This window comes from Metopolophium dirhodum, chromosome 8, assembly GCF_019925205.1.
Source record: "Metopolophium dirhodum isolate CAU chromosome 8, ASM1992520v1, whole genome shotgun sequence".
In the NCBI taxonomy this organism is placed as follows: Eukaryota; Metazoa; Arthropoda; class Insecta; order Hemiptera; family Aphididae; genus Metopolophium; species Metopolophium dirhodum.
Genome location: NC_083567.1, coordinates 32,528,618 through 32,554,976, shown reverse-complemented (window position 1 = coordinate 32,554,976; position 26,359 = coordinate 32,528,618). Strand labels below are relative to the sequence as shown.

Here is a 26,359-nt window from a genome sequence, read left to right as displayed (position 1 = left end):
ACGATAATAATAATACCAAAACCCCAGCCTATACTGTCGATCACATAAATACCCAAAATCAAGACCCAATCCAAATAACTCAAAACTTAAGCAACACTCCAACCTACGCCGAAAAAACAAAAAATAAAACTAATCAACATCAAAAAGAAGAAATCAACAACTCAAATATCACTAACGAGCTTATAAAGTCATTAATGCCACTAATCAGCTCACTCATCTCACAGATTATTAAAAAAGTTATCGAAAATCTACCAGCTCTATTAAATAATATCAATGTCGTTTAATAATTTAAATAATATTAAGCTAGTTATCATAAATTGGAATGCCAATGGAATTAAGCAAAATCGTAACACATTTGCAGCGTTCTTATCAGCACATAATGTCGATATCGCGTGCGTAAGCGAAACACATCTAATCGCTAATGACAAAATTAAATTTAATGGGTACACCACTTATCGCAAAGATAGGCTAGCGGTACGACCATCAGGTGGTGTCGCTATAATAATTAAAACAAAAATTAAACATCAACAATCATATCTACCTACATTGAAAACTCTTGAAGCAGTAGCAATATCTATTTCAATAAATCACTCAATCACAACAATAATTAGTGCTTACCAGTCACCTAGCTTTCAAATGTACACAAATGACTTTGACAAAATATTAAATAGCTATCAAAGAATTTTGCTAGTTGGTGATCTAAACTGCAAACACACGACTTGGAACTGCAAAGTTACAAATGCAAACGGACGTAAATTATTCAATTATCTCTCAAACAGTTCCACGATAATGTGTGCTCCAGATACACCTACCTACTTCCCATATGATCAAAATAGAAATTCTGATATATTAGACGTAATTTTACAAAAATCGATTCGTTTTTCCATTCACCAAGAACCACTATATGAACTCGATTCAGACCATTTGCCTGTAAAAATTACAATAGATGCATCTCTATCATTTTCAACACCCACCCGTAAACTTATCACCGGCAAACCAGATTGGGAAAAATTCAAACAACATATCACTCAAAATCTAATTATTCCCAAAAATATTTTGAACATTCCCAACGCAGATAATGCGGTAAAACATTTACGCGAAATCATTTGCCAAGCGGCCGACACATGCACAGCAAAACAAAACACGATAACAAATTACAGTCCTAATCAACTTCCCCATACAATATTAAAATTAATTAAATCAAAACATCAAATGAGGAGACTCTGGCAAATACATAGACTACCGCAAGATCGAAAAAAATTAAATTATCTAACAAAAAAGGTTAAAAACTCACTCGAAGAACACAGAATTAACTGCTATCAAAAATATTTATCTACAATCCACCCTGCTGACTCTAATTTATGGATTGCAACCAAAAGATTAATCAAACCGAATACCAATGAAATCCCCCCCTTAAAAGCGGGAGATGCTTATCTAAATACAGAAGCTGATAAATGCGAATTGCTTGCTCATACTCTCGAAAATGCATTCACTTTAAACAGCTCACAAGATAACTCTACAAACTATCTAGTCCAACAAAAACTTAATGAGCCTGATATTCAACCACAAAATATTTTACCATACTCAAGCCCCAACGAAATCTTAAACATAATCAAAAAATTACCAAAAAGAAAATCACCCGGACACGATTTAATCACTAATACTATCCTAAAAAATATTCCCAAAAAAGCGATAACATATTTGTCCATCTTATTCAATTCCCTAATAAAAATTGGATACTTTCCTACAGAATGGAAATTGGCCACAATAATACTGTTCAAAAAACCAGGTAAAGATAATTCTAATCCCAGCAATTACAGACCTATAAGCCTACTGTCCTCAATTTCAAAAATATTTGAAAAAATTATTCACTTAAGGCTTACTAATTACTTAAATGCAATAAATGCTATCCCTCATTTCCAATTTGGATTCAAATCAAACCACTCCACTGCTCAACAACTTCTGCGACTAACGGAGCATATAAATGATGGATTTGAAAAAAAACTACATACAGGGGCAGCCTTCTTAGACATAGCCCAAGCCTTCGATCGGGTCTGGCACGACGGACTTTTATATAAATTAAAAACATTAAACACTCCAACCGCATTATATAATCTAATTAAATCCTACCTCTCCGATCGCTGCTTTAAAGTTCGAATCAACGATACTACATCGGGAACAAAACAAATTAACGCAGGAGTACCACAAGGTTCAAAAATTTCACCTTTACTTTTTAACTTATACGTCTCGGACTTCCCTACAACAAATAATACTGAAGTAGCACTATACGCTGATGACAGTGCTATATACTCAAGCGCCAAAGACACCGAAACAATAACCCAAAATATTCAAGCCCACCTGAATGAAATTCAAAAATGGGGAGATAAATGGAAAATTATGTTAAACCCTCATAAGAGCACTGCGGTACTCTTCTCCAACCGACGCCCGAAAACTCCTGGTAACTTAAATTTGTGCGGTAATAATATACCTTGGTCACCTAAAATAAAATACCTAGGTGTAGTTCTGGACAGAAAATTAACTTGGAATCCTCATATCACCTCCAAACTACAACAAGGATACCAGAGGCTAAAAATACTATACCCATTGATCAACCGACAAACTGCTTTAAGCTGGAGATGTTCTCTTTTATTATATAAACAAATACTACGACCGTTACTTCTATACGCAGTCCCTGTGTGGGGAAATTGTGCAAAAACCCACATCCACAAAATACAAGTCTTCCAATCAAAAGTTTTGAGAACCATTTCTAATGCTCCTTGGTTTGTACGAAATGATGCACTTCATAAAGATTTTCAGCTACCCACAATAACAGAGTACATAAAAAAATTAACTATCAACTTCTTCGATCACATCAATTATGCTCATAGTGCGAAATTCTATAAACTAAGTGACCCACCTTCTGTACGCCGACTCAAGCGTGGACGCCCACACGACCTATTGTTATAACTATTATTTATTAATATATTATTATTTTTGTTTTTTTTTTTTTTTTTTTTTCTCTTCCGTTTTGTAAATATTTTAAAACGTAGTCGATAGTTTCTATTTTTTACTAATAATTTTTCTAATTATTACTAATTGTTATATTTTTTCCAAATGTTAAAAAAAAAAAATGTATCTAATCACACTAAGTTAAGATGACATATGTCAGTAAAACTTTATTTTAATAAAAATAAAAAAAAAAAAAATTTTATTATTTTGATTAAATAACTGGGTAATTAAAAAGAATAATAATAATTATGAACAGTATAATATTATACACCATGTCGTATTATATTCGAATTTGTTTGATGAGGTTTGCTCTTGATATAAATTGTAAGAGCACGTTTCTTGGTTCTGGGCGTAAAGCTTCTAAAAGGTAGTTTGGAAATTCGCCATTTACGTACTTCTCCTTACGTACTTCCATTTACGTACTTATACTACGTTACCCTCCTTCTCGTACGCTGTGCATTCGGTAAAGATGTCTCCCTGTAAGGGAGATGCCAAAGCTGATACATACTATTTTCGTTACCTAGTGTTGATATTGCTTGTAAGGCGTATATTATTATATTATGTACTATCCTTAGGGGGTTAATGGAACTATCATGTTTTATTATTACGTTGTTAGGTATGGGTAAAATATAGGTGGTTTAGGCTGTTTTATTAAGGTAGGTTAAGAATTTGTGCCATTATTTTTTTCACTGGTAGTGTGTGTACATTTCAATAACCTTTTCAGTTTCCCAGTAAGAAAAAAAAATGAATAGGATTTTCAATGTGTCGATGGATGGATGGATGGATGGATGGGCTAGTTTGGCAGTCTTCTCAGCTCGTCCTTTGACATATTTATCGCAGAAGGCGTCGATCCACATGTATGCGTGATGTGTTAATAGTGAATTGTATCCTAATATGAGCGTTTATACTTTCCAAACAATTTCAGAGAAACTGTGAGTTACTGACAAATGACAATTATGACATTAATGATGTCGACCTTATATATACATTACATGTGTATAAAGTAATTGCACGTTACACTACTCAATAACTTTGAAAAATGCTAAGGCCTCATGCAGTTGATATGGAACATTAATTGTTTGATAGTTTCCATTGGATTCGTGTGTCTTCGCATTTGGTTACCCATATTATGCAACCTTCAACAATGGATGCATCGATAAATGTATGAACTTGAGGTTGAGCAACTCTAAAGGCTTACTTTAGAAGAATTCTGTAAGTCCTGGGACAAGTAGATATCTTAGAAATCTGAAGTAAATCTAAGTGGATGTTTCAAGAGATTCGGCATACTGGAGAGAGGATGGTTTCTGTGTTTATTATGTTGTCCGGACTTAGTTTATAGGTTGTTCAATATAGAACTTGGACGCGGTGAGAGTCTTTGAGGGATATTGTGTGCTTTTTCGGGTTATTTTAAATCGTTCAGTAATTATTAATTATAGAGTAATGATTCCGGAAAAAGTTTTATACATTTATTTGTTTGTTTTGATGAATTAGTTTTCTTGGAGGGATCAAAAGAACTTTTGTGAGGTTGGTTTTGATAGTTCAGATTCTGATTTTCGGAAGTATTTTATCGATCAAGTTTATTAGAGATGGGACATCTGAGTAGATATCTTTGCACAAATGATGTGGTTCATTAAGTGTTAGAAGGACGTCTTTAGCTCTCGGCTACTGTTAAGAAATGCAAATTGAAGAATATCACTTATATGTCCATGATAAGTGTTAGAATATGTTACTGGTATAAAAAAAGCAGGTGGAGAGCGCTGTATAAAGTTAATGAGAATATGTATGTATCTATAGTTTGGGTTCTTTGTACCACATTTGTATTAGGTACACTATATCAAGTGGGGGTTCCGCGTAAATTATGTCTTGACATATTAATAATACCTACATGACTAAATGCATAAGAAAAATACCTGATGGTGATTTTCTTGTTGTTGATAATAACATTTAAGTTACATAACTGTACATACGACAACCACAATCAGAATTCGCACTAATCTATTGATGAAACAGTGGTACCAGGACTTTTACGTATGTGCGTATACATATTATACATATTAGTATATTATACCGTCAATAACCCAGATATTATTAAAAGTGGCTGGTCAAATAATATATAATACCTTGGAACGTTAGTATACTAACTAATAATTAATAATTAATAATTACTCATTATCTTTTGAGAACATATAATTATAAATTTTACCTGATAAATTAAATCATATTATATTATATTGAAACATTGGCTAGGTAGTCGTTTTAATATTTATGTTTATCGTGCAGACAATTTCATCTGTTGTTAACAGTAGGTAAGTACTTACCCACAAAACGATTGTATTATAAGATTTAGGATAATGGCGAGTGTCTAATAACCTATATGAGTTTAGTACTTTACAGTCATTATTGTACTTGCATACATATGTCGTGCACATATTGTTGGACCCGTGTTTGTGTAAAATTGTTTTTGAAATAAATAAATGCAAATTAAAGAAGTCAATACAGTATAATTTACCACTCAACCGGATAATACAATTTAGTACAACATAATACATTGTTTTAAATTATAGATGACTGTTGAGTTTGTTTTACGAACAGATGAAGTGAAAAAGTCAAATGAAAACGTATAAAATAAAACGCGGATGAAAAATTTAAAACATTATTTATGGACACGTCTGTGCGAGTATGATTCTCAACAGTACATTTCACAAGTTGATATTTATAAATGTCCGTGTAAGATAAAAATATTATACGGACATTCTTAAAATATTGAAGCTCCAGTGACAACACCTATAATACTTCTAATCGTATATTATATTGCAGAGGGAGCTGGAAACGTCTACGATGGGTTAACGTCGAGCACATGCCTTAACCTCTTAGTTACGCCAATTTGTATTCGTTAATATTTTACGGCAATGGAAATGGCAAGAAAGAAAAACAATGCATTCCTTTCGTGCGGCTCGTTGGACGATAAAAATCGATATGCCGTTTAACACGAGCACGTCTCACAAGTGATGAACAACGCTCTGCGCGTCTTATTATTATACGCATGTTATTACGAGCATTTTACTTGCGGCAGAAGAGTGTATAATATATTATCATGTAATAATGCATAAGTACCCGGGAGACTCGGTGGCTTTTGAAGACGATTAACTGACGTGCACACACGTGGTGCACATCAGAATCGCAAAATATTTAATATTATATTGTACCTGCACGTCCTCGTGTATAGTGTCGGCATTATAATGCCGCGTACCCGTTCGTCGCCCGCACAATACGCGCGCGATGTACACATTTCGTACAACAATGATAATGATATTATATTATTATAACGTGGATGTACATACTATACTTACGGCGAAATCACACGATTTAAGATATTATGATATCGCTATATTCGATACGACTTGAAACGTTTCACTCGTAATTTTATTTTTATCTCTTTTTTTTTCCGCGACGAAAGAACCAACGGTTTTCAGATTAATACCGTCGAATTTATCCATCACCAATCATGACAACACCGCTTGAACACATTTACCCGGTGAGTGGTGTCCACGACGTTGAGCCGATACGATCGAGATAACCGATATGGATCTACACATGATATTGTACGGCGTTAATAGTAATACATAATATTATAATCATATCATCATATCGTATTATTGACTATTGTCGTAAAAACACAATACGCGTCAACGGATGTTTGTCCGTTTTTCTCGTCGTGGTCTGTTTTTTTGAAATAAATTATTCCAAGATAACTGTTGTATTATATGACACGCCACAACAAAACAAACATTCTGCACGCCGTACCAAGAAGTGTGTCAAAATACTCCGGAGAAGTCATTATTTGGTATCGGAAGACAAGAAATCCAGATGGCACAAAACTTTGAGCGCTGCAAAACTGATGTCCAACCAACTTTCCGGGGGTACTTAGAGAAGATAGATTATAATCATTAGAAATACTTCCAGAAATAAACTGTCTAGTTAAGTTTGGAAGTTTCGTCCAAACAGCCGTGTCCATTAGATTTAGCGAAATTTCGACCATGATGTATTTTAAAACCAAACAAATTGCTGTGTACATCAATTTAGCATAATTTAATCATATTATAACAACGGTGAAAAGTTCGGTTTCAGATGTATAGTTATTAATTAGAATAGATTATTATTATAGAACGATATAGCTTAAACGAGATATCTTAGGGTGATTTTGTCAGTCCGTTACGTATGTAAGACACGTATTTTTATATAATTTTTAATGTCGATACTAAATCCAACCGTGTACACACCGAGTGGGTCCACAATTTTATTTTCAATTTCCACATAAAGTTAACACGGGAAAAATAGAAAAAACAATATTGTTCATCGCATACAATAACACAATATCGTATTAAACAGAATAAAATGTTTTTTTTTTTTTTTTTTTTTCAAAGAAATAAAATAAAATATGTCGGTCACAGCTCGCGGTATTATAGCTGCTGACCTTGGATTTTTTTTTCTTTTTCTTTATTATCCTCCAGATCGTCGCTACCGAACTTCGGGCGAACCGGAGTCCTCGAAAACGATAATATGATATTAATTTCGCCGAACCGATCGGGTAATCTGAACCTCGGGACCTCGGGAAATACATTTTCGTTTTTTTTTTATTTTTAATCATCCCCCGCCGCTCCTCCGTGGCTCCTCGTGCGTGCTGTGTGCACGAGGTATTATATTATTATTTTGTCGATCCTCTGACTGAAGCCGCGGAATGTGTATAATATACAATGTATGTTTATGTATACACGCCTTTTCGAAACGCGATGCCCGCAGTCGTGGTGGTCACCGCAAGCCGTTGCCCTAGACAAAACGGAATTCGTAAAACAATATTCCACGTACATAATATACATATATAAACTTATACTCCATATGCGTATTATACGCCGTGTACCCGGTACGCGCATAATAATATGTTATAATATACGGTTGCAATGTGTGTGCGGGTTACGATAATAATAATAAAATACGCGTGCGAAACCTCGCACCCCCCCCCCCCCCCCCCCCCCAATAAATATGTATAATAATCCGTTTTTATTGAATCGTAAAAAATTGTATATCGATGGCCACGGGATGGCGAGGTAAACGGGCGGGACCCGGCTCGAACCCGCCCCAACCAACCGCCTGGTTTGCGTATTATATGGGATTGAATGTTTTTGACAACACGACGTTTAAGTCCCACACCTATGTGCTGTACCGGCCATCGACTAAGGGGCGCAACAGCAATCGCTGCATTGTAGTGATGATGAGTCGGCGGTGGAGGGTCGTTTTTCCTCTGTACACGTGCCGTCGTGCTATTGTTCTGTTCCTAATATAATATAATACAAATTATACATAATATATTGTATTATATAGGTAGGATGATTATATTATACAGGATGACACTGGGCGCATGCTCCTCACACCACGCGTTTTAGCTAAAAATTGATTATTTTTCAAATGGTGTAACAGAGTATAAATAAAAATTCAAACGAGTAGTTTCTTAATTATTCAACTGTATGTGTTACGGATAATAACCGATGATAATAGGTTTAATGATATTATGATGTTATACAGCTCTTTAACAATTATTGGAATAAACATATTTTTTACATTTGTAACAATGTCCTGGTTTTAATAAGTACTAACTGCCTACCACGACTAATATAACATATTGCATATTTCCATTTATTATTATAAATATTTAAATCAAAACTATTTCTAAGGATTATTATCCTTAGTACATGCAGTTTACTAACACGGAAACTATTCGCTCAAATTTTAATTTATATCGTTGGCGTTAATATTATAGTAACATATAAAAAAACAAGTACTAAAGAGTGGTGCAACAGAGTACCTACTCTTTAAACGGTAAGTATATAAGATTTAAGTTTCTAAAAATGTGGTCTTTGAGCACAATTGTCGATAAATCACCCAGTAAATAATATTGAAACTAGCGTATGAAATAAATTTTAACCACACCGAAAAATGATATTTCAAAAAAAAAAAAAAAAAATTTGATACATACATATTGCTATGGTTGGTCGGACGATTGAATTAGTTGTATAGTACGATGGTATAAACGCGGTTAATGTCAATAACAACCAAACAAATCTAATAGGTATATGCAAGTAGCACATTTCCAGTTGATTATTGCTATCAAATTATGAAAATAGGTTATTTGGGAATTTGAGTAGTATATAATATTATACACCAATACATATATACAAATACATACGTTTCACAGTCCAAATGGTTTCTCTCATGTGAGAGAATATATATATGTGTGTGTGTGTGTGTGTGTGTGTGTGCCTAAATACAATCATCGTTTGATGCCATCTGGATAATACGCGTACAAAATACGATTTACCTACAGTACATTATTACTATAATATTATAGAACTACTTCTTTAGAGTTACACGATATAAGCCGATCAGTATAGGCAATGTTGATATTATTATGATACTTATAAGCAGTTCACGTCAGTCAGACGGTCTTAGATCGTATTTTAATCACACAGCACAATATGTGCGGTAAGTGTGTATTTTTATTATTAATTATTATAGTCGCGATCGCCGTATGTTCAATAGAAGAGGAGGGGGAAATCGATAATTCGCCTTGAAAATATCAAGTGCCTATACACAATTATTGTTTATTATAAAACAACAATGTCGTCATAATGAGTCCGGGTAGCTCCATGTGAACTAATTGTGGCATTTGACACGTTACGTCTTAAATTTTAAATATTACATTTTTAGAAAAACGAAAAAAATCAAGTCAAATCAAATAAAACTGGTACCGAATTATTTTCAGATAATCATATGATGGTTTTATTTATCTATATAAGATAGAAAGATGCTGTACATCTATTTTATCTAGATAAGATAAAAAGATAAAAATCTTTATCTACATAACACTGTCGAGTAGTTAATCAGTTATAAGTTAAAATGTATATAAATAAATTGTAAATGTTATAATATCAAATATAAAAGTATTTGTAAGTATTTAAGTATTTAAAGAGTAGATGAACAGTGAGTAGTAAACTAAATTTTTTAAGGATACCTCTATGCCACGCTCCATTCCACTCGACTAAACTTGAAATACTTATAAGTTATAATTAATAAACTACAAGTCTAACATTCAATTACCATGTATCAAAATTCTCAGAAAAATATTATATTTTAGAATATAAAATTGAATGTGAAAAATCTGTATCGACAAATAAATTAAGTTACGGTTTCTTAAAACATTTCGTTCAGTACTTAGTGACTTAAATTGTGATTAAAAAAATATTTCTAAAAATGTTTACTTTTTGATAAATCTAGTGTTCAGCTTTAAAAGAATCATCTAGTATAATAATATAATATAATAGGTACCTAGTAAATACGTATATTTTACATAATGCGAAATAATGGCAACCGTTATGTAGCATTGTGCAATGTACACTAATACACAATCGCAAATTGGTATGTTATATAATAAAGCATATAATAAATAATATATTTGTTCACAGTGTCACTAGAATTTACGAAACCACAGCAGAAGAAAGCAGTAAGCGTCAAGTTTTATTTTTTATTTTTTTTGCCTTATCACTCCTACATATCGAAAGCTAAACTGTGATCAGTATGACATGTGACCCTTCACACTATAATAGTCAAAGTTGTTTCATAATATATATTATTTTTCATCAATTAATTCGTTATCACGTACTCCATCTACGTAAAAAGTCTAAAATGAAAATTATGCATATTCATCATCTTACTCATTTTTTTCATAATATAATCTTTCAAGTGTTGTTCGATTTCTTTTTACAAACCACAACGAATCGAAATAAAACTTCCCTATATGTTGGTTAGTACGAATTTTACTCTCTTTCGTCGGTTCGGTGACCCCCGCCAACCCCTCCACACAAAGATTTATTACTAAATTATAAAAATAGACATGTGTATTTAAATAATAAAAAATCACTCGGCTGCAGTACCATATGCGTGGTTCTTATACTTCTTAGAAAACACTGCGGTATACGTGACGCGTTTTGAATTCACATTTCGTAAATATAAATAATAATATATACGAAGCCGTCACTCATCGCGATTTATCGGCATCGGGGCGATTATAATATCGAAATTGGAATTATTACGGAATTGCACGGCAGGACTCCACATCGTTTGGACAAAATATGAAACCATATAAATACGAAATATACTTACGGGGCCGCCGTATAATAGTCCCACTCGAGTAATAGTACAGTCGACGTAAGCTTGAACGTTTAAAAAAAAAAAAAAAAAATAACAAAAATATATAGTGAGCCACTCCGACCACCGACATTAACCCCTCACTAACCATTTTCCAGCGGTGATGCGGTGGCGTGGTGGAGCTGCACAAGAGAAAACCTTTTTACGACGAAGGTGTGTCGTTCGATATTTATAACGTTTAAAAAAAATAATTTAACCTATATCCGTCTCTCTTTTTTTTATATATACTGTACACATAATATAATATTATATGTGTTATTTTCGTTTCGACTGTGTACACATATATGCGACCCGAACAGCGCCGGAACTCAAGTGTACCGCCAGAATGGTTTCGTTGCGTATTTTTAAATGAAATTTTAAAAGTCATCCGTGCTGAATACAATATCCAAACGTGGATACACCATACGCACCCATATTATACATAGTACAGCTGGCATAAAAGTTTTTACGACCTTTCGCGACGGTAAATTTAAATATTTACGTAATAGCGACGATTTAAATGTATACATATATAATAAGTTGGTACGATGACGCATGTTTCCCGTTATCGGTTACACGGTTGTCGGCGAAATTCCGGGTGAGACGAATAAGAGCCGTATAAAAAATATTTTTCCGATCGTATTTTTTATTTATTCTCTGTATCGTTCTATTTCATCCGTCATACACCAGCTAGTTGTGTGTGTGGAAAATAATATGAAAACATACTCAAATCGTATATTATAGCTATACACTATTAAAACCGGTAGAACGCTTTGAAATTTCTCTCCGGTTTTCGATAACATTCACGTATGACAACTGTGCGATATAACTATTTTTGGGAGTATCTAAAGAGGAGGAGCATCGGAACAGTGCTTCGAATGTGGTAGACAATATACCTCGGCTATTATCACTGTTCGTGTTCGAAATGACTGAGCACCGCACTCTCCTGCGAACATTACTATACCCAAATGAGTGACAAGGATTGTTATAATAATATGCGTCTCGAATGTCACCCGACGGAATTTGCATTTTAGAAACATATTTTAATCAAAGCGTACTTCATTTACACCTACGATATTCAAATGCGTGATCTGAAAAATAAAATATTATGACGATCTTCATAATAATTAATGTTGCAATGCGTGTGCCCCTATGCGTTTTTTTTTATATATAATAATATAATAATATAGTTAACATGAATTTTCATAAAACGATTAACGGTTATAATATGAGATCAGATAAACTGAATATTATAGAAATACTGATTAGACGTTTGTATATGGACACACACTAACTAGGCAGGTACGTAATTGTATAACTCCTGTTTCCCTGTCACGAGTACCTATATACCTAAGTATAATATTTTGTTTGTGAAATGGACATTGTCTTATTTGGTTTGCGATTTAAAATGACAAAAATCATTAACCATTTATAAAGAAAAATATTATTTTTGACAATCCGTTGTGGCATACTATATAATATTTACGATAAGTAGACCATTACAAAACATTATATATTAAGGTTCGCAGAATATTGTTTCAAACAATGTTTGGTAGTTCACATAGGACCGTTAACCTAACATTAAGTCGAACTCTATCTGACGTAATAACGTATCCAGGATATCGTGATCTTTTTATATTATATTTTTTTCAAATAAAACTATACTGCTAGGTACCTACTAAAATATATATATTTCTCGGTAGAAACTTTTATATAAAACGTATACGTATCTAAATGTACTTTAAAAGTCGAGAGGAAAAGTGTATGCAAATTAATGTTTCCTTTGTACAGAAAATAGCTGCAGAATAATAATTCTATGATTTTGCTATATCAATAATAGTTTCGTTTAAATATTTCATTTCTTATTGAAAATAATACGACGCACTAAGTCTGTTTGGCGCCTAAAAGCTTTAACTCAATTAAAGAAAATTCGAATAAGTTTATAAAGCCAAAAATACTATACGTGCAATTTTGAAGATTAAAAAAAAAGTTATGTTTTTATTTGATTTATCTATTTTATATAATTGTTCTACGAAATTAATCACTATTCTCAAGTGGTAATTTTGAACGTTATATTTATATCGTGGATCGCATAATGAATGAAAAAAAAAACAATAATCAAGAATTGACAATTGAAATGATTTGATAAGATACTGGCACACATCAAGACGTGACAATTTTTCAACATACATTTTAACGAAATTAATTTAGTTTTCTAAAACTGTTGTTGTTGTTTTCAGGGGAACAGTTGAAAATATATTATATTTTTTATAAATTATTAAGATCAAGACGTGCAAATAATGAAAAAAAAAAAACAACGACAGAACTTCCTAAGAAATACACGGTTATTTAAAATAAGTAAAATAATGAAACATACGTTTCATAATAACTCAAGTATAATACTAGAAGTAGGGTAGCATAAATATACCAATTCACAATGTAATTGATTAAATTTGGTACCAACCTACCTATACTACACTAACAAGCAATAATGTGTAAAAAAAAAACTTGAAGTCATTTAAAAATAAATTTAATATAAAAGTATTAGGTGTACAACAAATACATACGGGCACATAATATTATAATATAGGTACTATTTAAATATTTATAAATTAGAGAAGGATTCAATATTAGATGGACATCATAGTTATTTTTAGTCAACCCATTTATGACGTCTGACTGTAATTTATATTGAAACAACATTTCATTTGATAAAGAAATACCAATATAATAATTATAACTTTATATAGGTACTACTTAATATATGTAATACATTTTATGAGCTGATAAATTAATTGAATTAGCCTATATTGGCTATCCGTTACGTTTTAGAAAACATCGAACAATGTGGAAGCACAATTTATGGGAAATATAATATGTTTTTAGTCGTTATAATATTTAAATAACTGTGTAACCGTAAGGGAATACTCGATCAATATATTCAACTAGTAACTAAGTACTAAATATTAGTTATTATGTCAATAATTAACATAAATTGGCACGCCAAAAATAAAAAGCAATAAAAACGAATAATCGATGATACAAACCTGAATGGAAAAATATAGGGAGGAGGCATAGGATTTTATAGCAGCACTTAAAAACGCTCTAATGTGAGCTATAAAAATGAAAAAATATATAATATGTATTGACTGGTGAGAGAGAGTTAACTGAAGTTTGAATGTTCGCGATAATATTGACATGGATAATATCGTGAGTTAATAAAATACCGAGTATAAATACAGTTTTATTATGATTGCCTAATGATGAAAACAAACCCATAGTAATATAATATACATTAAAAAGCCAGGTAAGAAGTTAACTGAAAGTGCTCAAAAATACTTTAAAACCGATTAAAAAAAAAAATTTAATATAATGCACAGTTATTATAATAATTTATTTTATAATTAATATCAAATAACCAAATAATATTTGATATTACGTTCTATACGTACATTTATTTACAATTAATAACTATACTTCTTTGATATGACAAATACTCGAAAAGTACTTTTTATTTATATGTGTTATAAAATATAATTTAACACAATTATTCTTATTGTTTTTATACTGAAAGCAATAATATTGGTCTAGTCAAGTAAATAATAAAAAAAAAAAGTCTTACCTTCTTGGTGGTTAATGATTTTACAATGTTATATCTGCACACATACTTTTAACCATTTGTGCAGATAAATGGTTCTCTGTTAATGTTTGCAGCAATACATCCAATTATTTTATGTTTGTTATTTTATTTTATTTATTTATTTTTCACTATCAGGAAGATCGGCATCTACAAAAACCAATGTAAAAGGTGTATGTAAAACATACACAATATGAATTATCGTCTATTGATGAGCTAATGGTTTTAATTTGGGTTTGTCCATAACAATATTTCAGAGTATCAACGCCATTAAAAGCACTAACGAGTATAAAAATAAAAAGGTAAAGAACCTAATTTTCAATAAATCCCATACGCATATTATCAATGTCTTTCCACTTCATTGAAATGAACAATGAACCGTCTTCGTAATAATATTCACTATTCATTGATCCTTGTAGACGATCAAAGTTTAATTGATAAAATAAAAAAAACTCATAAAAATCTAGAGTTATTTTGTTAATATTATTAATAAAATCATAGTAAACTTAGGTACAATATGATCATACATAAATCATACGCCAAACAAATGTGATGTAATGCTAAGCCATGATTCAAGATGAGAGAGGAAATGCGCCCATTAGCGGAAATCCCGGGGAGAGAGCAGTTCCTTTTCACTTTTCAATGACTTTGGTGACTGGTCGGTCACCTTCATTTTTTTTCAAGGCGATAAATTTTTTTAAGGGAATCCGAGTGATTGCTTACCACATCATGAGCTTTTTTTTATAGCTTTATAAGTAAGAGATGCGTGTATATTTAATGTTGGAATAAAAATACGTTTACAAAGTAATCCATTAGTAATATACCTATCAGGAAGCAGATGGTTATATGGCGTATATATATTGATTTAAATTCATGTATGTTCTTAGTGTTTAAAAATCTAATGTTCATAAGAAATGTATCTGAAAAAAAGGAAAGACGAAAAAATTCAAAAAATATCCAGACTCAAACAAGTAATAATATTATTTATTATTATTTCATGTTTTTAGTATTTCCGTATTTTATTTATTTATTTATTTTATTTATTGTGTAAGTATAATACAAGACAATATATTTTTAATTATTTTTTATTGTGATGGAAAAAAATCATATAAAAATGCATTTTTGTTATTACGATATTGGTTTTCAATATCGTGATGCGTTATACGAGTAGATATAACCCTACATATATGAAACGATATTAATACTAAAAAAAATATCGTACTGAATCAATATTAATTAATATTTACTTGAATGTTATCTTTTTGTGTCTGCGTAGGTGGTTGTCATCTCTTCATTAGCATTCGTTTGGAATTTAAAAAAAACAATACAAGTTGCAAACGATTATTTTTAACATACCTAAATTAATACTTTAAATCTAACTGACTTATTTCAGAAAAAAAGTACTGTGTTTAAATGTACATTGAGAATACGATAATTTTACATGCAAAATGCATGTAATATAAATTAAAATAAAATTACTAAGCTTAATAATTTGATTTACTTCCTTTAAATAACCACCACAGTTACAAAACAAGTTTTAATTATATTATATCGTCTGTATTGTTTAAAATATTTGATTATTTGCTAAAATAAAATAAGTTTTATCACAATTTAATGACATTTTACGTGGCAAAAAAATTTTGAAAGTTTTTATCTTTACTTTTAATACTAGTATAACAAGGTAACATTTTATACTATTTATAAAGTATTTATAAAACTTAATTATATTTTTTTTTCAAATATTAATTTTTAGTTGTATTTTTCTTTTAATTATGACTTTCATTTTCAAGAACGTTTTAATTAAGTTTTGTACGCAGCATTTGACCATTGACTGTTACGAAAACTTTACTTTCATCAACAGTTGAAACATTCTTGTTTACTTACTTATTCAAAAGAAGTATTAAACAACGAATGGGGGATCACAGCCATTTTTTTTATTTTTGTACTTGAATAAAGTGGAAAAAAATACTCTCAAGAATTTGCATAGAATGGATATTAGACAATAAATAAACACTTTTTAAAAAACAATTATGGCACATATAATATTATATTTACATACTTAATTTCTAGTGGTAATACAAGTTGTTCATAAGGTTCGTAAATTGTTGATACTTGAAAAAAAATTCTTTCTTAATTTGTACAAAATACAAAATAATCGTGTAAAAACAAACAACATCAACGTTAAATATTATTATAAATTTCAACTTATATTATCATTACTTTACTTAAAACAACTCAAAAATTTAACGAAAAAACAAAACAATATTTTTCAAAGTAAGTACTGAAAAAGTTAGTAACATGTTGAATAATATTTATTTACACATTCTTGTTTCAAAACCATCTCAGTCGTCCTATAAATGTATCCATACAAACAATAAATGAAAACAATACAACAATGCAATTAAATGTTTAGATGGTACTCAAATTAATAGTAACGATGAATGATATCTTGACATTTTTAATAACGCTGAAATATAACTATATTTAATTTACTAATAGGGAGGGGATTTTTTTTGTTCATTTTATATTTTCCTTTTACACCTGTACATCAATAATGAGTTTAGATTACAAAAAAAATTAAAAATGTATATATTTTTCACAATTCAAAATGTATAGGAATAGATATACGAGAGAGAGAGAGCAAAAGAGATAGAGAGTAAGAGAAAAGAGAGAGAAATATAGAGCAAGAGAGAAAAAACAATTTCAAGTTATCGGAAAACAAATTCCTGAGTTTGAGAATTGAAAGTGTTTTTCATCTGCATCTGGGAGATGGGCTTCTGTATATATAATAAATGTACAAGGCATTTTCCGTTTAGGACTCGAACGTATTGTTTTTCATCTGGAGAATAAATACATCATTGTCACAAGCATGGTATTAAGCAAATTGGTAGGTTGTATATAGTTCCAAGCGAAAAATATTTGACATTAATGTCACAATATCTCGCAGTCACAGTATATGCAACGAGACAAACGTTATTTAAAAAAAAAAATAAAAAAAATAATGTCTTAAACGTATTGAATGATTATTGCGATTTGTCAAGCGCTAAAAATAATTTCCTTCTCTTTAAACTGTCAGGACCATAATTCAGTTAATTGACGTACTATGTCAAATTTTAAAACAAAAATAACAATTCGTTTCCCATAATAATTAGTTACGTTTGTTTTTTTATTTTTTTTTTATATCTTTGTCTTATGATTAATAAGTTTGATTATCGTCATTAGTTTAAATTAGGTATCTAAGCGTTTTTTCGATATCATTATAAAAGGAAGCAAATAAAATAATATGAATTTTAATAATCAATAATCAAACTCGATTTCATTTAAATTTACGGTAAATTAATCAAAGTAATTTACACTTACCAAAGATTATCTCCAGGGAATTTCAATAAGCAGCGCGGACAGACATGTATTTTTTCCTACGTGCCGATCACTCTACACATGTCCACTGGAGTTTCCTATAAGAAAAATAAAATAAAAAAACATTTTATTGATCAGGTGTAATACGAGTCAATGTGATAAAAAAAAAAACAAAATGTATTTATTTTTTTAAATTACTTCTTTATTGTTTTTAAAATAGTGTTAAGAGAAAAACGATTGTTTTAACGCCTAATAAAACCCATGGAGTATAAAATATACTGTCTACTACCAATAAGCAAACATTATAATATTATTTCGTGCTTTACAAAAAAATTTATATTCACGACGGATAGTGATAAACGATCGAGATACCTGATGCGACTATCCGTCTACTTTACACCCGTAAACTGCCGTCTCGTTGGAAATGTGCATTGGGTGCAAATTTTTAAATCGAAATCGAATTTCCCTCGCGTACGAATAATTCTCAACGCGGAAATCGAATTTTTCAATAACGACTGTTATGCCATCATACACTATATATTATTATTATGACATCGTATTGAACTATGCCGTCCCGGTGTAAACACAATAATAATAATATGTGACTCTAAACGTATATAGACTCGAATCGTTCGCAACACGATCGGCGCCGTACAATAACGATAAAAGCGTAACACAAACATAATATAATATAATATCGACGACTACGCGAGACGATTGGACTACAACACTCACCCTGCCACCGTTCTCGGGGTCATGCCTGTTGTTCTTGTACTTCCCGACTGTTTTCACGGCATCTGGCAACTGAAACTAAAAACGGGAAAAATCGTATTAGGTTCAAGTCGAAATCGAAACAATATATGGGCCCCGGAGAGAGCGGGCTTCCAAGATAACGCGAGTGGCACGCGCGGCCGCAGAGTTCGCGTGGAACGCGGCAGTATAGTCTTCGGCGAATTAATTGGAAAACTTGCTAAGTGGTTTTGTTGGTCCGGCGCTAATAGTTTTACACGCGTCGGATACCGGGCTAACAACAACGCGATTACTACTTACTATAATAGACCGGCGTTTGTTGATTGGGCGGGCAGATTATTGTATTTGCGCCGTTATTATAACATCGAATATTGTATTACAATATAATACTATTATCGTAATGTGCTCGTCCGCTATGTAGGTACAATATCATTATGATAATATCCATTGGCATTACCGTTAAAACGCCCGTTCAGGTATATCGCGCGAGTTTCACGCCGCTTATTGGTCGGCCGCAGAGGCTAATTTTATTTGCATGAGTCTAAGCGTGGACAAAAATGTAGAAAAAATACCCGAAAACCGTTGAAAACATCTGGGAAGTGGTATTTAGAATTTCACCGATGTAGACAACCGTGATGAGCCAATCGCTTTGTTCGCAATCAACACTCTCGATATTTTAAAATGTTAATCAATCTAAACGATTTTCAAAAAAACATCAAGCGCACGCTTGTTTCCAAACAACCTAAAAAAAGTGTTCAAAAATGCAACATGAAAAATAAAAACGTATTGGTTTTTCTTAGCTCATTCAACTCTATTTCAAATCGAATGAGATGGGGAATATGTCAGTCTCGTTAGAATTTAAATTCAACCTACTGAGTGATGATTTCCCGGCTAGGACCACGGACCGGCGTACGTACAGCGAACGGTATAAATGCAGACTGAAAGATATTTTATTATACACCGCGACAAGTAATAATTTATAATCATAGTCAGTCGTAGCAATGATAGACGGCCCGAGGATGTGAAACTTTGGCGTCAAACTCCGGCTCCACGCGTATATACTCGTTTATAATATTATTTTCATATCTCGCATAAACTTTTAAACACTGCCGAAACCGATTTCTCAGACACCGACTGAGTACACCACAACCAGTCAAACGACAACCGTAAAAAATCGTTCTCGATTAATACTCGTGAGCGACGATAATTTTTATAATTTCTCAACGGCGGTGGCATTTGCGCGCGAAAACAATATTTATTATTAACGGTTTTTCGTGGCGGGTCATATATTACTATGAACGAACACCCGACGTATACGAATCGATGTGTTGTTTTATTTTTTCCGCTTGTCAAACGCCAGAAAGAAATTGTTATAGTAAATATCTACAAAGACCGTATTATAATAATATAAACATTATAAACAAGGCGTATCAGTAAATTATTTTTATACGCACCCTGACACATAATATTTACGACCCACGACTATTTTTAAGCCTATAGGATAACAATCTAGACACGAGAATTGATATCGTATTTCAATAATATATATCAAAAGTTCTGTACGATATATAGCTTTTTACGTTTTGCTGTTAGGTCAAGTTAGAAAGAAATTAAGAGAAATAAAAATGTATTAATTTTCAACAATAACAAAACATCAAGATATTATTCTATTTAATATTATTTGTATGCGTACCTAACTTATAGAATATAAATAGCATTGGTAAAAATACGAATAGTAATACAATTTATTAGTTCTAGGTAAATATTATAATCTCTGATTTTGATCCTTTGTACAGATTTCAAAGAATAATTTTTATTTTAATATGCGTTATACGTTTCCATATAAATCAAATCTTAGTCACACTTCAAAAGTATCAGTATAATAAAAATATAGTCAAACGACCACGGTTGAATTTATTGTAAAAAAAAAAGTCCTTATTTTATTTATTAAGTAATGAAATATCAGTTTTTTTCTTAGGTCTCGATGGAATATAGTCGTATATCAACGGGAAAAAAAATTTGTCAACGAAATTGGATTTTGATCTTATATTGATGGCCGATAAGCCACAGTCTCGGTGGAGCGTGAGGGTTTTTTGCGGGCATCCATTGCTAAGCCCAAAGGGATTTATTCAGACTCCCTTACTCCTACAACTTTTTCCGTTAACAAAAAATAATTGAACACACAAGATCACTAACTGGTTATAACTCAGTAAAGCATTTCAATTATGATTAATTAAATTAAATATTACATGATTGTTTTTTTTTTTTTTTTTATCGTCATCACATCTTGAAATTCACTTAATTCAATTAAACATTTCAACAATACAATTATCTAAGTGATAAAAATAAATTCAATATAATTACCACTTAAAAAATAATATTTTAGGTTATGGGTTTAATGCATCATATATCAAATCATATATTTTTATTAATTGCATCACATACTTTATACAATATAGCGATCTCGGCTAGTAATTAATACTGTCACGCTTTTTATTTAGCAAAAAAAATAATAAAAATTCTTAGTTTTCATATATTTTGTTAGATATAAGGGAGAGTAGAAATAAAATAAAATGGTTTTAAATGCTTATTTAATATAATATATGCATAAGGTACAGTAATAAATACAATGAAGAGATTTAGTTGGTGACCAAGAAATAATACAAATGTTTTCATTCACCCCCCCCCCCTCCTTCTAAAAAAAATATTCTAAATTATACCTATGGAAACCGATTACACATAATATTATATTACATTCATTCTGTGTTCTACATCAGACCTATAATGTATACATTATTCTTTCACATAATTCAAAATTATTTCTTATAATATTTTCGTGTGATGTGTGTGGTAAAAATTTTAATCGTCATCGAAAATCAACACATAACTCAATAAATATCTATAAAATTCGATCGCAAATGAACTGACTTTCGTTTACTAGGAGTGATAATTTAACTCAACACTAAAAACTAATCCATTGTTGTCATGGTAAGTACATTTATAATAAGTTAATTGGCAATAATTATTTATTTTTTTTATCACTCTGGTAGCCTTCCGGGTTGCATAAGCAATCACTAAACATATTTTAATGAATCAATAGTGAGCTAATGGTCCCTTATACAATGATTCAGTGGCCCATCAATGGTCCATTCATTTAGTTAATTTTTTATAAAACTCAGCGGGAATAGTGGAATCCCTATCTAAAATAAAATATATTATACAAAAAAACATCGAATAGGTAAAATATATATAATAATAATATTAAATTAACTGACACGGTGGAGATTTTTAGTGACAATATAAAAAGTCTATAATATTATGTTATAGGAAATAAATTTAAAATAAAAAAATATTACAACAAAACATTCATCAAATAAGTATTTTATAAATTATTATTATTTATAACTAGGTATCTTATTTAATTAAAATATATTGTATGGCTGTGTTTTATTTATTGTAACTATATCTCAAAAATCCAATAAGTTTTACAAATAAATTCAATATAAATAATATAATTACCATTTAGTAATAATATTTTAAGTTATACTGTTATAGGTTTAAAAACTAACAAAATATGTATCATTGAACAAATAATATTTGTGAATTAATGTCTTCCCAATATCCCATACGTAATAGCTATCTGAGTTTATAAATATCTCCTGTCAATTATTGCTTTTAGATTCTGAGCGGACCAATGAATGTATTGATTTTACAATGATATGTGTTTTTTTTTTTATTTTTTTTAAATTTTTTTTTGTGTGCCTGTCATCATCTTTTAGGACAGTAAAAATGAATAGATTTTCTTCAACAGTATCTTTTCTGATAGGAAAGTGAAACTAGTTGGTATTTGGGGAGGTCAAAAGTTAAAAATTCCTTGTAACTCTAAAACAAACGAACGTATATACATGAAATTTTCACTGGCTTTTGGTTATTTATATTAGCATTTTCTATACACCATAAAATTTTTAAAATAATTTGACTCTTTTTGAGCTGTTTACGGACATTGTCAGTTTTCAATTGTTTTAGTTTTTTTCTTATAAATGTCAATAAATTTGTTTGTTGGGTAAAAAACGTGAACATTTAATGCAAGGCTTCTGATATATTTTTACATTAGCAGTTGAAAAATATTAAAAATACATAGGCACAATTTTTTTTATAAGCATTTTAAGTTCGAATTTTGACAAAATTTATCAAATTTAAAATTTAATAATTATTCTGTAGTTAAAATTTTATAAAATGTTGAACTTTTATAGCTAAGGATTGAAAATTTAAAACAAGGTTCCACATAAATAGGTTATAATATATAATTTACTTCATTCACAATAATATCATCAAATATACTTGGTAATATCATAGGCTGACTGTTTTCGATCAGAATCGTTTTTCTTATACAATGATATTTCATCATTGAATTCAAATTTAACACCATCCATTACAGTGACTCACTTGTAACCTCCTGTACAGCAGAGCGACATCCACTAACCCATTTTTTTTTATTTAATTTAAATTATATTGCAATATATGTATATATTTTAACTAAAATATATAGTTTAATTTCATATAATAATTGTTTAAAGTAATATATAGATTAAAATATTTTCTAAGGCATAAATCATAATTATGAGTATAAAAAATTTGAATTTAAAAAAAAACCTTTAATCATGGACATTTAAGAAAAATATTCTTTCAAAGGTGATAAAAAAATGACATTAGTTAATGAAGTATTATTAATTATTTAAAATAAATAAAGTGAATGTATTACTAAGAATTACAGTCTTAAACATTTTAACTCATTATAAAATTAAAAGCCAAAAAGCAGCGTAGTGGGATTTGGCTGTTCTTTAAACTTTTTTCTATTAAAGTAAGTGCAATAACCCGCAGGTGACGTTAATATATTTTTCTTTACTATAAAATAAATATCCCGCTGCTATCCATGTCACTTTGTTTGATTATAGTTGCTAAAAGGTGACGGTATGCCATTTTTTTAAATTTGTATTTTTATACTAAAAAAAAATCAAAACACATTTTTTACCTGTTCGGGTAAAATTTTTTAAGACCTTTAAAACTTATAAATATACTGTCGGAATAAAAAGTGGAATTTACTAAATATCATAATATGGCTTTTCAATTGAAATTATTCATTATATTATCATTATTTTTACTTGTATTCTTATTGTTATTTCTATTTTTAGGTATTTATTATCTTTTTTAATCACATAGGTATAAAACATATTTATAACGAAATATACAAATTAATACATTTATAATACCTTTATGGAGTAATATAATAACTACATATAAAAAATGTCTCTTTAATTAAACTTTTTATTATTTAAAACGAAGTGAAATTAGCGTATAACGAATATAAATATTAGAACCATGCTACTCATTATATGCTGTTTGTAATTTTAATGATTATAAATTAATGGGTATTATATTTTGTGCAAAAATCAATCAATGTTTAAAAATGGCGGTTGACGTACCTACATATAATTTGACATCAAACAAAGTATATTGATTAGTAATTGAAAGTTATTTAACAGTTAAGTGTATATTTAAAATGATTAATGCAACTTTTCATAAATTTAAATTGTTTTTTTAGGAACTCGTTAAAATTAAGTTGGTAGTTTCTGAAACAATGAAACGTGTATTCATAACAATGGTAATCTTATTTTTATTAATTATAATTTGTAAAAATAACTTCCATTAGTACAAATGTAGGTTCAATAAGTCATATTATACAGATGATATCGGAAGATTTGTATTATTACAAATGTACAGTGTTTATACTTATCAGTTATTAAAAATATGCATCTACTCTCTTTTTATTATTCAAGACAGTTTTAAATGTCGTGAAGAAAATAACAATTTGATGATGATGAATCCATCAAGTAATTAAAATTGTATATTTATTTTCCATAATTAAATTATTGGTTATAAAACACATGACATAAATAAACATTACCTACTACAATATATCAGTATAAAATTCGCTAAATGTTTGTATTATAATCATCGTTGTTGACATAGCTAGGTAGATACGAATTACGAATGTCATGTATAGCGCTATATTATGAAAATTAATTTTGATTTCTTAGACACCAATAGTACCTAACACATTAAGTTAAATTAATATACACGTGTTTATCATTGGGGCTATCAAAATATATTTATTGATATATATTGTGACCATCGGAACAAAATTTAGTTAACAACAACTCATTAAACTGTAGTTGATTCAATTGGAAGCATGGTTTTAGTGAGTGAAATAAACAGTACTAATAATAGCGCAAACAACAATGTTTTCTGTTCATAAGTGCAACATCTAATTTGCATATAATTAAAGTGGTTGAGGTAAGACATTTATTAAGGAAAATAATGTAAACAATTTGTTTCAAATGTCTCATATGATATTCGTCGGCATATTATTACATTGTTTGCATTAAAAGTAGGTGCAACGATACATGTATGTTGGTTAGTGCATAAATTATAACTGTCACAAAATCTTTGTTTGGAAGTAATATGTTAGTATATTATATTATTATATGATATATTACTGGAAACTTTGAATACTTTTATACTGCAACATAATATGTGATGTTGTATTAATCTACATGTACAAATAACACCAATTTTTAGGTTTGGTAATATTTCTTATGTTTCATGTTCATTTTATCTGTATTAATATGATTATAGCTAACCATTAGCACAATGTAATTTATTGATTCAAATAACAAATTTAAACTTTTAGAAGTGTTTAGTTTTTAATTTTGAAGACAATTATATTAAATCAATAATATTCTTTGTAATGTGAAATTTAATGTTCAGTGTTCAAATAATGTGGCCAGTGTAATTACAACATTTAATTTGTATAAGTACGTTTTAAAATAGCGAAATCAATATAATGATAATTATATTATTCAGTCTTTATAGTCTTTGTAGTTATTTTTAAAACTTCTATAAACATCTTATAAAACTTTAAAAGACTTACCTAGAACTATAATACTAAACATTGTAAACTTTTGGTAAATGCTCTAGGCAATACTAACCAACTATCTTTATCCTTTTGAAGTTTATATATAGTACATGCAAGTTAAAATGTATTATCGTATTACAAAATGAACATATGACAGACAGAAAATCTATTTGAAAAATATCTTATGAATAGATTTAATATTTCTAACAAAAAGTAGCTTATTTTAAAGCTATGAATTTCAAAAATATATAAAATCTAAAAATATTTTCTCTATTATTTTATTGAGAATTTATTTTTATATCAATAAATGATTAGACTAAATCGTAATAATTTAAATAAAAAAGTATACTTATTATTATGATAAATATCTAGTTATTGATAATATAAACGTT

The 26,359-nt window shown here is 29.9% G+C and overlaps 1 protein-coding gene across 1 annotated transcript in view; it reads right to left on the bottom strand.

The window, feature by feature from the left end:
- Positions 1-16,896: 16,896 nt before the first annotated feature.
- The window catches only part of LOC132950407 (glutamate receptor 1-like), a 183,770-nt gene continuing 174,307 nt past the window's right edge, over positions 16,897-26,359 (bottom strand). Inside the window, exons 18-20 of the mRNA XM_061021843.1 lie at positions 18,977-19,051; positions 18,245-18,339; positions 16,897-17,723 (exon numbers count right to left, since the gene is read on the bottom strand). Of these exons, the coding sequence (XP_060877826.1) occupies positions 18,301-18,339; positions 18,977-19,051 (114 nt within the window). The 3' untranslated portion in view covers positions 16,897-17,723; positions 18,245-18,300. The remainder of the gene's footprint in view (positions 17,724-18,244; positions 18,340-18,976; positions 19,052-26,359) is intronic.